Source organism: Pectinophora gossypiella, chromosome 4 (assembly GCF_024362695.1).
Source record: "Pectinophora gossypiella chromosome 4, ilPecGoss1.1, whole genome shotgun sequence".
Classification (NCBI taxonomy): domain Eukaryota; kingdom Metazoa; phylum Arthropoda; class Insecta; order Lepidoptera; family Gelechiidae; genus Pectinophora; species Pectinophora gossypiella.
The window spans coordinates 7,804,380-7,818,474 of record NC_065407.1 but is presented as its reverse complement, the minus strand read 5'-3'; the positions used below and the strand labels follow the sequence as shown (position 1 = coordinate 7,818,474).

Sequence of the window (14,095 nt, the reverse complement as noted above, 5' to 3'; positions counted from 1 at the left end):
TCTGAGTAACAATCGAAGCTCACTCAGTCCGAGAATACTCGTATGTTAATGAAAACCTTGCTTAAGACAATCATTTAAAAAAACATACAAATCTATATCTCGCGAGCCAATCCACAACGATATCCTGTGATAATATTAGAAATCATATTAAGATGTCGACGAAGCACTGATATCTAACCTGAGTTCTCTCTGGCGAGTCCCTGCCTGGCCGCGGCGGGCCGGGCGGGGCGGCCGCGGGCGGCCCGGGCCGCCCCTGCCCCGTGTCGCGCGTCTCCGCGCCGGGCTCCCCCTTAGCGAACGACGCCCGCGCCTCCGCCGCGCGCCCCACCGGGGATCTTCTCTCCACCTTTCATTGTTATTAAAGCAATGTTACGACTGCCTCTTTGGTCTACTACCTCGTTTCATGATATAGATACCTAGAAGTCGAAGAAGCCACATCTTTTTACCAAATCAGGACTATGGTGTGTTATTACAGACTTTTATTACTGTAGTATTCTATGCTGTGAATAAAAAAAAACATAAAACGCGTGCAGCTCTTTTCTTCCGACTGAGGAATTGTGTCCTTTTTGACATAATGACTACTAACTGGGGTTGTTCGGTTAGCTCAGTAGTGAGGATTGTCAGTGAGTGTTGATTATTAAAAGACAGTTCTGGAGATAATTAATGTTTACTAAAGTAGAATAAATGTTGAATGTTAATATGTTTCGAATGCACCCGGTCGCGCCGATACCGAAAAATGCACTAATTATAAAATATAAATTACCGCGATGCGTCGGCAATGTGCTGACGACACATAACGTGTTTGCGTTAGACGCGTGTTTGGTGTATTACACCGAACATATTGCCGGGGGCAAACGATAACTTGAACTACAATTTAAAGTTAACAGTTAAGTTTGACAAAATATACAAAAAACAATAAAATATGAGACATTATTTAAAAGACAATTTTCTAAAAATTGGAGAGTTCCCCTTATCAGATACACTACACTCGACACTTTCTTCTTGTTTTTGTTTACACTCGCGCACTTCTACTACTTCATTCACTACACGCACGGCGGGTTGCGGCGGCGGCGCCGCGGCGCGTGCGCTGCGCCTGCCGCCCGCGGCTGCGTCGTCGGCACCTCTCTCAACCTCCCTCAACGAAGATGAATTTCTTGATATTCTCCTCACGTTGTAGTAACATTTCGCTCTTCGATATGCTAATATTATTACTCCAAGTATTCCAAATCCCCACAGAGAGTATATGGAAGCATATTGATGAACGTCGTGCACAGAAACTTCTTCAGATATAGGCTGACTTTCTTTCATCATCTTTACTCTCTCGCCAATGTTCTTCAACTCGTCTTCATTGTATAATGTAAAGTTTTCTTCTTGAATTCTGAATGATATATTCATCACGTGGTTTATGGGGTCAATTTTTGGAACTTGTATATCGAATGTTACATCCGTTTTACTCTCCATGACTTGATGAGAATGTACCGTAAAGTTATCTGATTTTAGTATACAGTTTTCTTCCGCACTAATTATGTTAGATTCATTCAAAGTATGTGCTGTAATCTGATCCTTGCACATAGTACGTAACTGACACCGATTACAACAGAAATAAAAATATTGATTTGTTTTTGATAAACTTATCCATTTGCTCTGACAAGTCTCTATGTTTGTTTTGCATTGATTTATCTCATCTTTGATACACAAATCGTTATCGGTTGTCATTTTAAATATAGGTACCTTTAGGTAACACATGTAGGTAGTTACGTCACGCGAAATGCATTGTTGTAAGTCTTTCTCTGGTATTGGTATAAACGCATCTTTTTGTAAGTTGATAGCTAAGTGGTTTTCTATCGGCTTTATAGATATCATATTTTCACCTGCGCGGCGCGGTACAGGTATGATGTTGAATATGTCATAATTATCTCTTGTTATAAGTGGGATCCGAATCTCGACTATCATGTAGTCGTCAGTTATTCGTGCCTTAATTTTCAGTAGGTGGTATATACTTTCTAATCCTCTCTGAATGTTTTCTATTGGGAGTGTCAGGTCTCCTACTAGCTGTCTGGATATAGTGTTCAGTTCTAGTTGCAGTTGTTGGGGTTCGATAACGTGAATGTTCATTTTGCCGTCATAAACGTTGGTGATAGTATCTAGTAAGGCTTCTAGAATGTTTCTCAAATGTGTTAATAGATTATTAGCTGCCATGGCGACCACCGTGAATTGGGACATGCTCTCAGCAGTTGATATTACTTTTGCCATAGTGTTTGTAGTTTTTTCTAGGGATATTAATTGTTGATTAATAAGTTTATGCTGTTTCTGGATAGCCTCCTCGGTTCTTTTCAGTAAGTTATACTCGGCCTCAACAATTGATGTTTGGTTTTTCCACAAGTTTACCAGATGTTTTTCATTATGTTTAACTAGTTCAATGTCCCTTTGGTATTGCTCTGCGAATCTGTCATCCAATACGCCAAATAATGTGTTCGCGATGTTTCCGATTCCGTTTATTAGGCCGCGTCGTTTACGTGTCTCCTGTTTCAGTTGATGTTTTAATAGGATTTTATTATAATGTTGAAGTTCATTGTACGAATGACGTAATTGTAACATTATAATATTACAATGCCCTAAGTTTTTAATTTGTAGGCATATACTTTCGAGTTGTTCGTTATATTTTACGTATGCGGATGTGCCTTCCCAGTACGGATTCATATTATAGTATGCAACTAATCTCCACTCATCTCTAATTATCTGCATTTTTCCCAATTTATCAAAATAAAATCCTTGTGTTTTGTTTAATGAAATCACGTCAATGCAGTTTCCAGTAGCCACAATCATCATCAAAAACAATAAAGTCATCCAGAATGTTGTTAGGTAACTTCCTCCTTTTGTTCCAGCTTTCTTACTTTCCTTATCATCACTGTTATCTTCCTCACATGTCGTTTCTTTTTCTTGTTTAGATTTTTCTAATGGTAATACAGCCAGTTTCACTACTGGCCTCTTCATCACTCCGTTTTTTGTTTTTAATGTCACCACTCTAGTGTATCCGTCGCACCCCGGATGAGTTTCCACAACTCTGCCCAACGCCCATTTCCCTGGTGGTAAGTTTTCTTCATGAATCACGACTACATCTCCGATTGTAATGTTATGTTGTGGCGTTTGCCATTTTCGCCTTGCTGTTAACTGGCTCAAGTATTCTATTTTCCATTTCTTCCAGGTATCGCTGAATATTTTCTGAGTTAGGGCCCACCGCGATCTTCCGTCTTCTTCTGTTTCAATGACGGTGACACCTGACCTTCCTGTCAGAAAACTAGCTGGTGTGAGGAACTCTATGTCGTCTATATTCTCGGTTAGCGAACACAATGGTCGTGAGTTGAGACAAGCTTCGAGCTGGCATAACATGGTGGCGTACTCCTCGAATGTAAGCTTCTGTTCTCCTATAACTCTCTTCAAGTGGTGTTTCAGGCTCCGTACGGCACGCTCCCACAGACCTCCAGCACTAGGCCAGGATGGGGCGTTAAAACGCCACTCTATTTGCATCTCTGTTACTTCGTTAAGAAAACTGTCTTTGAAGATGTTACGAAGTTGCTGCCACTCTTCTTGCAGTATCCTGTTAGCGCCAACGAAGTTTGTTCCGTTGTCACTGTATAAGTGACGCGGGGCTCCTCTTCTTGCAGACATACGTCGTAGCGCAGCAAGAAACGCTGAACTTGTAAGCTCCGTCACTAATTCCAAATGCACGGCTTTGGTCACCATACATATGAAAATAGCAATGTAGCCCTTTAGTGTTTTCATTCCGCGTCCCTTGTTGGCCTTGATGTCAACAAACCCGGTATAGTCCACTCCAGTGTGGTAGAATGGCGTCGCTTCGTTGACTCTAGCTGCAGGCAAATCTCCCATCAGTTGTTGCTGCCTCTTTCCTTCATTTCTACGGCACGTCACACACTGCCTCAATTGTTTCTTCACCACGTTGTTCCCTCCTGGAATCCAATACTCTTGCCTCAGCTTGGCCATCGTCACCGTAGCTCCTCCATGAAAAGTGTCTTTATGTGCCCAGTCAATTAGTAGTGTGGTCAAACGAGACTCCTTCGGTATGATTTTTGGGTGCCTCATTTCCGCCGAAATGTTTGCTTCTCTCAAGCGACCTCCAACTCGCAAGATGTCTTCTCCGTCAATAAATGGATTTAAATGTAAAAGACTGCTCTTCGATTCAACCTTTTCATGTTTACGTAAGTAGTTTATTTCCGTTCTAAATTCATTCAACTGCACATGTTTTATAATCACTGACTTAGCTTTCTGCAATTCTTGTAATGTAATATATGTCGTAGGTAATTTGTTTTGTTTACGGGTCAGTGCACGCAAAATCCAGCAAATGATACGTTGCACTTTCCTGAACGTGTTATGTTTTTCTAGTAAACGGTCGATTATGTTATCATCTGCTTTTTCTTGAACTGCATTTATCGAGTATGACTTTTTCTTCTCTTCTGTAGTGTTAAATGTTTGATTTTCATTTTCAGGTGTAAATGTGGGCAACCACTCCGGACCTTGCCACCATAGTGAATGTTCGACTAATTGAGATGCTGTCAGGCCTCGGCTTGCAGCATCCGCCGGATTCTCTGATGATTTTACATACCTCCACTCGTTCTCAGGCATCACTTCTTGTATTTGTTTTACTCGGTTGGCAACGAAAGGCTTCCAGCGATTAGGTTCACCTTGCAACCAACCGAGAACGATCCTAGAATCCGTCCATCCAAATGTTTCGATTAAATGTTTGTTTAGTGATTGTTTTACTTTATTCATGAGCTTCGATAATAAATAAGCACCGCTCAGCTCCAATCTCGGTAATGTTAGTGTTTTCTTGTGTGGTACAAGTTTTGATTTTCCGGCGATCAATATTACGTTGTTAGTGTTTTTCACTCTCGCGTATACCACACAAGCATATGCCTCGATAGAAGCGTCACAGAACCCATGTAGTTCGATGACGTCATTCTCATTCGATGATATCCATCTAGGCACTTTGTAGTCGTTTATTCTGTCAATGTCTGCTTGTACTTTAGACCACGCGTCATAGATGTCATCTGACACCCGCTCGTCCCAATGAGTGTTTTCTTTCCAGACTTTCTGGAATATAATTTTTAGTTTTGTGCTGATGGGTGACAACCAACCTAAGGGGTCGAAAAGTTTAGATATTTCAGATAAAAGGTTTCTTTTTGTTGGTTTAGGCGATAATTTGGATATGTTACATTTGAATAAGAATATATCGTTGGTTGGGTTCCAGCACAAACCAAGTGTTTTTGACACGCTCTCTGTTTTGAATTTAAAAACTGTTTCTTCTCTGTTTTCTTCAATGTTTATATTTTCTAATACCTGTTCATTATTTGACGACCACTTCCGCAAGTTAAATCCTCCCGACTTCATAAGTTTGATTAATTCGTCAATTAGTTCAGTCGCTTGTTTAATAGTATAACACCCATGTACTAAGTCATCCATGTAAAATGACTCCTCTACTACTTTCGCTGCGTTAGGGAAGTTGTGCCTTTCATCTGTCGCTAGTTTACGTAAAGTCATCATGGCCAAAAACGGTGCGGCTTTTGTGCCATATGTTACTGTTTTAAGTTGAAATATTTGTAAGGGTTGTTCTGGACTCTCTCTCCATATTATTCGTTGCAGTGGCTGGTCCTCTTCGTTTACCAGTATCTGTCGGTACATTTTTTCGATGTCGGCAGTAAAGGCATACTTGTATTGTCTCCACTTTATCAAAAGCGACTGCAAATCCTGTTGTAAGTTCGGTCCAGTGTACATCAGGTCATTTAATGAGCATCCTGTGGACGTTTTGGCGGACGCATTAAATACAACCCTGTATTTTGTTGTGGTTGATTCGACCCGCTCCACTCCGTGGTGTGGCAAATAACACTCGTTCTTCGAATTACTGTTTACTGGTGTCATATGTTGCAGGTCACTGTACTCTCTCATAAATGTTTTATAGGCTTTAACTAAGTTTTCTTGCCGTTGAAATTTCCTTTCTATGTTTCTAAATTGAGCTATAGCCTTTGTTTTCGATTCTCCTAATTCTTCCTCAAAATTAGGCTTCATGGGAAGTCGCACCTGGTATCTTCCGTCTATGTTTCGTTTCACGTTTTCTTGGTAATGTTTAATGCAACTTAGTTCTTCCTGTGATAATTCTCCTTGTTCTTCAATATCTTCCACTTCCCAAAAATGTTTTATATCGTCCAAATTGTTGATCACTACGTTACAATGGTAAGTTCTCGCATTTCCGCATAAAAGCCAGCCAAGTTGAGTCTGTTGCGCCATCGGCTGTGACGCGTCTTCAGTCTTAATTATACCAGTCAAAATGATGTTAGAGTATATGTCTGCCCCGAGTAGTATATCTACCGGGCGACTAATGTAGAATTGAGGGTCAGCTAAATTAAGATTTTGTATGATAGACCAGTCTGGTTTAGCGAAAGATTTGTTTGGTAGGCTTTTTATCAAATTGTTCATAATGATTACCTCAGCCTTGAAGGTAAAGTTGTGGTAAATGGAGCTGCAAGTAATGTTAAGTTTTCCTTTACAATTGTTCTCTCTCTGTCCAACTCCATATATTACTCCCTTGCAGTTTTCTCTTTTAATGTTAAGTATTTGGGCCGCTTGCTCTGTTATGATAGAAATTTGGGAACCCTGGTCAATTAGAGCTCTCAGTGTGTGTAATGTTCCATCTGCTTTCTTCACGTTAATCAAGGCCGTGGCTAATAAAATTTCCGTATCATTATTCCGTGATAACTCTGACTTGTTTACTCCATTTACGTCGCTCTTAGAAGTTGTTGCCATGTTAGCCATTGACATAGGAGTCGAAGGCACGTTTGCTGATGTGGATTTTACAGAAGCCTCGTGGATAAGTGTGTTGTGCTGACCACCACACTTATGGCATGTTTTTGTGGAATTGCATGCATTTCCGTTATGCGTAAAAAGGCAATTGATACATAATGCAAGTCTATTAATTGTATGATATCTTTTTTCAATCGGCATTTGTAAAAAAAATTTGCAATTATATATTCCATGTGGATTCTTGCAAAGAGGACATTTGATACCGGAAATATGTTGTAACTTCGCTACTGTTGGATGTGCATAACCTCGGTTTGTTCCATTGTTTTGTTGATGAAAATTGTTTCGGTTATTGAATTGAGGAAATGATTTTTTGAACGCGGGCATATGTTGTTGCTGTTGTTGTTGTTGAGGATGGGGTTTCTGGGGTGCTGAATCTTGTTTGCGTCTAGATGACTCTAAGGTGGTGAATTTAGTTTCCATGAAATCTAAAAATTCTTGTAAAATCGGTAATTCTTTTGAGTTTTTAAACGACTCAATATAATCTTTGTGAGTTTCAGAGTCGAGTTTTTGGGACAAAACATGAATCAGCATAGGGTCCCAAGTATTTATGTCTACGCCCAGATTCTTAATTGCATGTAGGCACTCCGTAGTTGTGTCATACATCTTTTTGATTAGTCCCGCTGATTGTTGTTGCATGTTAGGTAAACCGAATAAAATATTCATGTGAGAGGTAAATATCATCTTTTTGTTGTTGTAACGATTGTTCAATATCTCCCAACATACTAAATAGTTATCAGAGCTTATCTGCAGATGTTGAATGAGGCGTTCAGCTTCTCCCTTCACCTTGCCTTTTAAAAACTGCATCTTCTGGGCGTTAGATAAAGCAGTGTTGTAGTGAATAGCTTCATTAAATAAATCCTTGAAAGATACCCATGAATTGTAATTTCCATGAAATACTGGTATTTCTAAGGTTGGAGTTGATTTGTCTCTGTGAGCGACCGACCATATCTTCTTGTTAATTTCTTTCTTCAAACTGTTAAATATCTTCTCATCTCTGTTAAATATTGTTTCATACATAATATCCGATTGATATGCCTCACTTTCAATCTCCCAATGTAAAGAATCTATAACTGACCAACGAGATTCAAGTGTTTTCAGAGCATCATTTAATTCCCACTTTTCTGTTAGTAAATCCACATTAATGTTAGATACAGTGCGTGTAAAAGCTCTCATATTTGCTTGTTGTTTGCGGTACATCTCATCAAGTTTACTCCGCGAGCCTGCATCTTGTTTCTTGGGCGAGAAAAAGGTTGTGTTTTCCTCGCTGTGTTCGTCGGACGGCGGCGGTTGCTCTATGGACGGCGGCGGCAGCTCGTCCTCCGTGTGGGGGATGTTCCGACCCCCAGACGTGCCGGCAAAGTCAACAGACGCGTCGCACGGCTTCGCTAACTTCTTATAACCCTCGTTCAGTAAAGTTGTTAGTTCCAAAAATGTATCACGCGCTTTTTCATGACATATAGTCACGAAATAAGGATGTGTCCTGCTTTCTGACTTACATAATTGTTCATGATTCGACTCAAATTCCGTCCATAGTTGGACTAATGTTTCAGAACGCTTTTTAAAATAATCTACTTTAGACTTCCGCTCTGCCCCATCTTTTTTAAAGTTAGTATAAAGCGATTCAATCTTCTGTTTAATCTCCAGTTGCCTCTCGTACAGGTTTCCGCCTTGCTCCATCTTGAAATGTTAGTTTAATAAGGAAAGATCTTACTTGAATATCTTCTCTCAGCCAATGTTTCACCAAACCTCTCCTTAAGTTACCGCAATCCTCTATGTTTCACTCCAGCAATGTTAACGTTCATGTGCACAAGTCACACGCAGCACTCTTTCACTCCAGTAATGTTAAATGTTAGTGTTCACTAGTTCAGTTCACCCCACAAGTTACACGCGGCACACTCACAGACACGTGTACGATTCGCGGGGTCCTTGTAACGGCTCGAAGGACCAATGTTCGGTTAGCTCAGTAGTGAGGATTGTCAGTGAGTGTTGATTATTAAAAGACAGTTCTGGAGATAATTAATGTTTACTAAAGTAGAATAAATGTTGAATGTTAATATGTTTCGAATGCACCCGGTCGCGCCGATACCGAAAAATGCACTAATTATAAAATATAAATTACCGCGATGCGTCGGCAATGTGCTGACGACACATAACGTGTTTGCGTTAGACGCGTGTTTGGTGTATTACACCGAACAGGGGTTCTGGTATCGATTTGTCTTAATTTTGTTTCTTATGGTGCTATCAACTATGTAGCATGTTAACAAGAAAACTAAGTTATAACGTAGATAAAAATGTGCAATAAGGTGTTCCAATAAGTTTTATCTTACCTGCGGGCTGAGTTTCCTGGGCGAGGCGCTGGGAGGCGGCGCGGGTGCCGCGGGCGGCGGCGGCAGGCGCGCTGCTTGCTCGAGGATCGCGCGCTTCTGCTCCTGCCCCGCCGCGAAGTACGAGAACACGCACAACACCGCGTAGCAGATCTGATCCGCCTGCGCAAACCACGCTCATAATCCACTCATTCATATCAGATGTGTTAGACAACTTGCTAATGTTCCTATTTCTACACTCGTTAACTAGAGTCTCTTTCCTAAAGTATAGGTAGGCAATGATAATACCATATTTGTATCTTGTTTATACACAACACGCACAGTAATTGGTAAACACGATTACGTATACACTGCACTTAGTATAAACTCGTGGTACGAATCGTTCTTTACGCAGTGTTCATTTCATTCGGACGGGTTATACTTTAGCGAATGTACAGATAGAAACATTTGCAACAAGTTGATTGTATAGTCAAGACTAGACCTTACGCAAACTTAACGCCTGATCTACTTTTGTCTGATAACTAATCGATTTCCAATTTCAGCTTGCCGTTGAAATAAAATGACGTCAGGCGAAACTTTTGCTGATATCAGTAAATCCATAAAACAACTTGTCATAACTTAGCCAAACGATTCAAAAATATGTATCTCAGTCGTAAGTATTACATAATATACAATATAAAAAATCGATGGATTATGATGTCAGTTTTGTCTACTCGACACTGAACGCAAGCCATAATGATTACTTGTTAGATTTTATGTAGCCAAAGGCGGTGAAATGCCATGAGATTAAACCTTGATAACATTACTAGATACCATAATGTTAAAATATCCGATTTTTGTAAATGATTTCACAATAAGAAATAGGTAAGAAGAAAATAAATTAACGCCTACAGAAAGGTTAAGAAGCGAGATAAAGAGGCATGCAAAATGAAAGACATCACATAGTGTACATACATCAGTATGAGCTACGAAACGCAAGGTGCATAATTCAGTTCAGTTCCATTGGCCTCGACATATAAGTAGTACCGAGTAAGCCATATGGAGAAGAAACGATGGAGGTCAAGCACTACTTTCTCTGCCTACAACATAAAACATGAAAGTAAATAAAACGGAAACAGAAACAAAAATAATTTTATATCTATTACAATTGAATTAACTTACCATTATTGATTTGTACTTTCTTTGAATTATTTGTCTTGTTTTCGGATCTGAAATAAGGAAATTCACTTATGAAGTGTTTCATTTCATTACGGGTGAACTGATTTGCAAGAGGTCATCAAGGTCATATTAATTGTAACAAATAATTAGGATTTTGATCAGATTCCTCTGTGGTGCTATACAAAACTGAGATTTCCAGTTCTCAACACCAGTACCATATGTGATAGTAAGAAAGATGTTGAAGTACTTACTGAATTCTTCTAAAACGAAGATACCGCCATTCTGTGTGAAGCATTTTCGAATATGATCGAGCCGCACAAAGAACTGGAACAGCAAAATAAAAACATAATATAATCTTTACTATAATTTTAGTTGGTTAACTCGTGAATTCAACTCAACTGTACAGAGACTAAGTGCAAACACGGCAGCATTAAAATAATACCACTAAACTATACATTTGACACAAAATAGGGTTATTTAATAAAACTAACCCTTAGATATAACTAAAAGTTTAGTTCTTTAAATGACCGTCAAAAGCTTATTGTAATTAGGAAATAAGAATACTACATGAATAACAATTTTATTTTTCGCACACTCAGCGTTAACTTGGCAAAGTTATGATGCCATTTTATTTTATTTCCAACGAGAACTAATATAAGATGCAATAACAATATTCTAACCTCAACAGTCACAGATTATGGCACCTGTACAATTGTACGACGCTAGTGTACATGTCCTACCACGTCAACAATAACTTTCATGCGCATCACCAAGAATAGTAATAGACACAGCACATGCTTCATGCGGGGACAGTAGCGACGCGATGCGGCACCGATCCCGATCCACTAACTAGGTATATCCCGTGCGAATTAAATAGACACCTCGCGGAAAAAGGGTTGTATACTAAGGTGTGTCAGTCATTTCGTACGGGATATACATTATAAACGTGTCGTCGTTAGTGTATCGAAACTTTTATCGCTACTATAGCTTAGAAGTTGGTAAAGATTTCAAAGTGAGCGACCACCCGGTTGACGGTTGGTGTATGTCAGACGCAGCTAGAGCGGGTCGAGGAGTGTGCGGGAGCGGGGGCGGGGCGGGTGAGGTCGGTGCGGGGAGGCGGTGCGGCGAGCGCGCGGGCCGGGCGCGACAGAACTTGTGAGATGGCGAATGCTCTACGACTGACCTCGTGACTCGCGTCCGTAAGGGACGAGACGCTCGCTCGGGCTCCGGGCGATAGGGGACTAACCGACCGATTTCGGCACTCGGTGCGAGAGAGAGATCGAGACCGCTCGCCGGACGATCCGTGAAACGAATGCAAGCTGTCGGGTGCGGTAATGAACAAATAATAAACAAAGGGCGTCTATGTGCATGCACGACCGCGCGCGTCGGCGCTCGCCGCACTCGGGAGAACTAAAACAACGCTAACAACGGCTAAAAACAATCGGTAAGCCTCAAAACTACAAGTAAAGCCCTACGACCTCGAACGATCATCGCTAATCGCACATCTCAAAGTGACCGTGACAGATATCGAAAGGTCGTGTCGATCATCGTAAGAGCCAGCCATTACTAGTGTATGAACCACTGAGTACCTCGAAATCCTTCAGCGCAGCGGCGCGGGTTCGGCGTGTCCGGAGAGAAAAACAGAAAAAGAAGAGATTAGTTGAGGGCGGGCGAGCGCGTGTCAAGGACCATCTCAAAAGTTCCTAGCGAGCGAGTGTGCGCCGGGCGCGAGGGCCGCCGCGCGTCGCCCGCGCGCCTCCTCGCGGCTGCGTCGGGTGTGGCAGACAAGTAGCACATGCACATCGTATGGACACGGCAATCAGATGGACAACGTTTAATCTTAAAATGAAAAACTCTAGCTATTACATCGAATTAGTAATAGGTAAAATATTTAAGGGCCGAGTGATCTTAATTCGATACAAGCTGTATTCGATTTACGATAGTAAAATAATTAGAAAAAAAGCGAAGTCGCCCACTGACGACTGCGATAAGTGAAATTAAATGTAGATAATGAACAGAGAAAATACATATTTGAAATAGTTATATTTAAATAAGTAGTTTTAAGAATATTGAGAAGAAATCGAAATAGGAAAGTTTGAGTGGTCCTTGCATTCCGGCAAATATTAAGTATACTTAAATGGTTTTTAGATAAACTAATAATCTATTATTCTGGGGGAATCGACTATTTATTCTGTATATTAATGCTATGGATGCTATATCACTATTTGAATAGGAAGTTAGTTATATATTGAATGAACCTCCTTTTGTCGGGATATCAAAAGGTAGTTTTGTTGGATAATAAAGCTTCTGAATAAAAAAGTACGGATTATAAATGACATTGCGGTTACGGCACCGGACAATATAGAGACATGAAGCGCTGGCCACGGGGGCGCGGGGCGGCGGGCCCCGGCTGCGGCGCTCGCACGGCAGACGGCTGTCGTGTCGAGACTTCCCGAACCAAGCGTGAACACTGACAGAAACCTTACCTGCGAGCTTTACTTGTATGATACTACCAAAACCATTGACCACCACAACTGAGCATCCAAATATCTTGTTGTTGCTCTCCAACGTTTTGGTATATCATCGCCAGAACATATAAATAAGCCGACAAAAGGTAGATGATAATAAAGCCATTAGACATACCTTGCTATGGTGGAACAGGAGTCCGACGCCTTCCATGCACACCTTAAAATCAAAATAGGTATTAGACGGAAGAGTATCAGTGTTAGTGTGCATGTAAGAAAGAAAGAAACGCTAACTTTAATACAGAAGTTATTAATTTATGCGACATACTAATCGTAGTCACCCATTACTACAAAGGCAAGCTTAAATGCAGTTTTCCAAAGATTTCTTGTGAATTGTATTGTGTAGTTCAACGTGATATGTGTATGTGTGTGTGTACGCGCGGTGTCACCTGTATGAGGCCGCCCTCTCCGGACGCGCAGTCCTGTACGGGGAACTCTCCCCCTAGTTCCGCCGCGTCCTGTCGCCGGCCGCTCTTCTCCATAGCCTCCTTGATACAGTAGTACAGCGCTTTGCACTGCACATACAATCGATACACAGTTTTACACCTTGGTGTTTCATGTCTCTTGGCAATATTTAGTCTCTGCAGGTCTATTAGGGATAAAGTATTTCAGATGAGGACGATGCCTACGACGATGACGTTTTCAGGCGTAACCCAAAGCGCTTTCAGCGCCATTCCAGTTCCATCTAGATAGAGTGCGTCTTCCTTGCGACAAGTCGTCGTACGCGTGTGCTATTTGCGTATACTCTTAAGATTTTGGATTTTGATGCGAAACGGGTAAAATTATGATTATCTTTCCAACAGATTCAGCTGTTGGGACCGTTAAATTATGGATACACAAGAAATAAAAATGAATTACAAAGGTGCTGAATGTACTGGAGTACACACCGTCTAATTTAATTTTAAGTTATACCTGATATTTTCTTATCCACCGAAATAGGACAGGTAACCGACAGGCACAAAATTTATTGAACACACGTCAATTTTAGGCAGAAATCTTAAACATCCCTCTAGTAATTTCGCATTGGCCAATAACCTGAAAGAATTAAGTTGATAGCACACGTCAAACGGGTTGCATACCAGCGAGGTACCTATTTGATTCGCCCGCGTTTTTCATTCATTCATTTTTAAATTAACAGCTGTCAGTCGTCCGCTCCTTTCCTTTTCGGCGAATAAGATAATGACAGGTATAACTTAAAATAAAATTAGATGCCGC

At 40.8% G+C, this 14,095-nt stretch overlaps 1 protein-coding gene across 12 annotated transcripts in view; it reads right to left on the bottom strand.

The window, feature by feature from the left end:
- The window catches only part of LOC126366184 (MAP kinase-activating death domain protein), a 41,124-nt gene that overhangs the window by 2,440 nt on the left and 24,589 nt on the right, over nt 1-14,095 (bottom strand). For 9 of the 12 annotated variants that reach the window (XM_050009158.1, XM_050009160.1, XM_050009159.1 and 6 more), the window contains 6 exons: nt 13,270-13,395; nt 12,999-13,040; nt 10,607-10,679; nt 10,359-10,405; nt 9,201-9,359; nt 179-346 (listed from right to left, as the gene is read on the bottom strand). In XM_050009158.1, the coding sequence (XP_049865115.1) occupies nt 179-346; nt 9,201-9,359; nt 10,359-10,405; nt 10,607-10,679; nt 12,999-13,040; nt 13,270-13,395 (615 nt within the window). Of the gene's footprint in view, nt 1-178; nt 417-9,200; nt 9,360-10,151; nt 10,277-10,358; nt 10,406-10,606; nt 10,680-12,998; nt 13,041-13,269; nt 13,396-14,095 lie in introns of those variants that run through there. The other 3 variants (XM_050009167.1, XM_050009169.1, XM_050009164.1) reach the window with 3 other exon arrangements.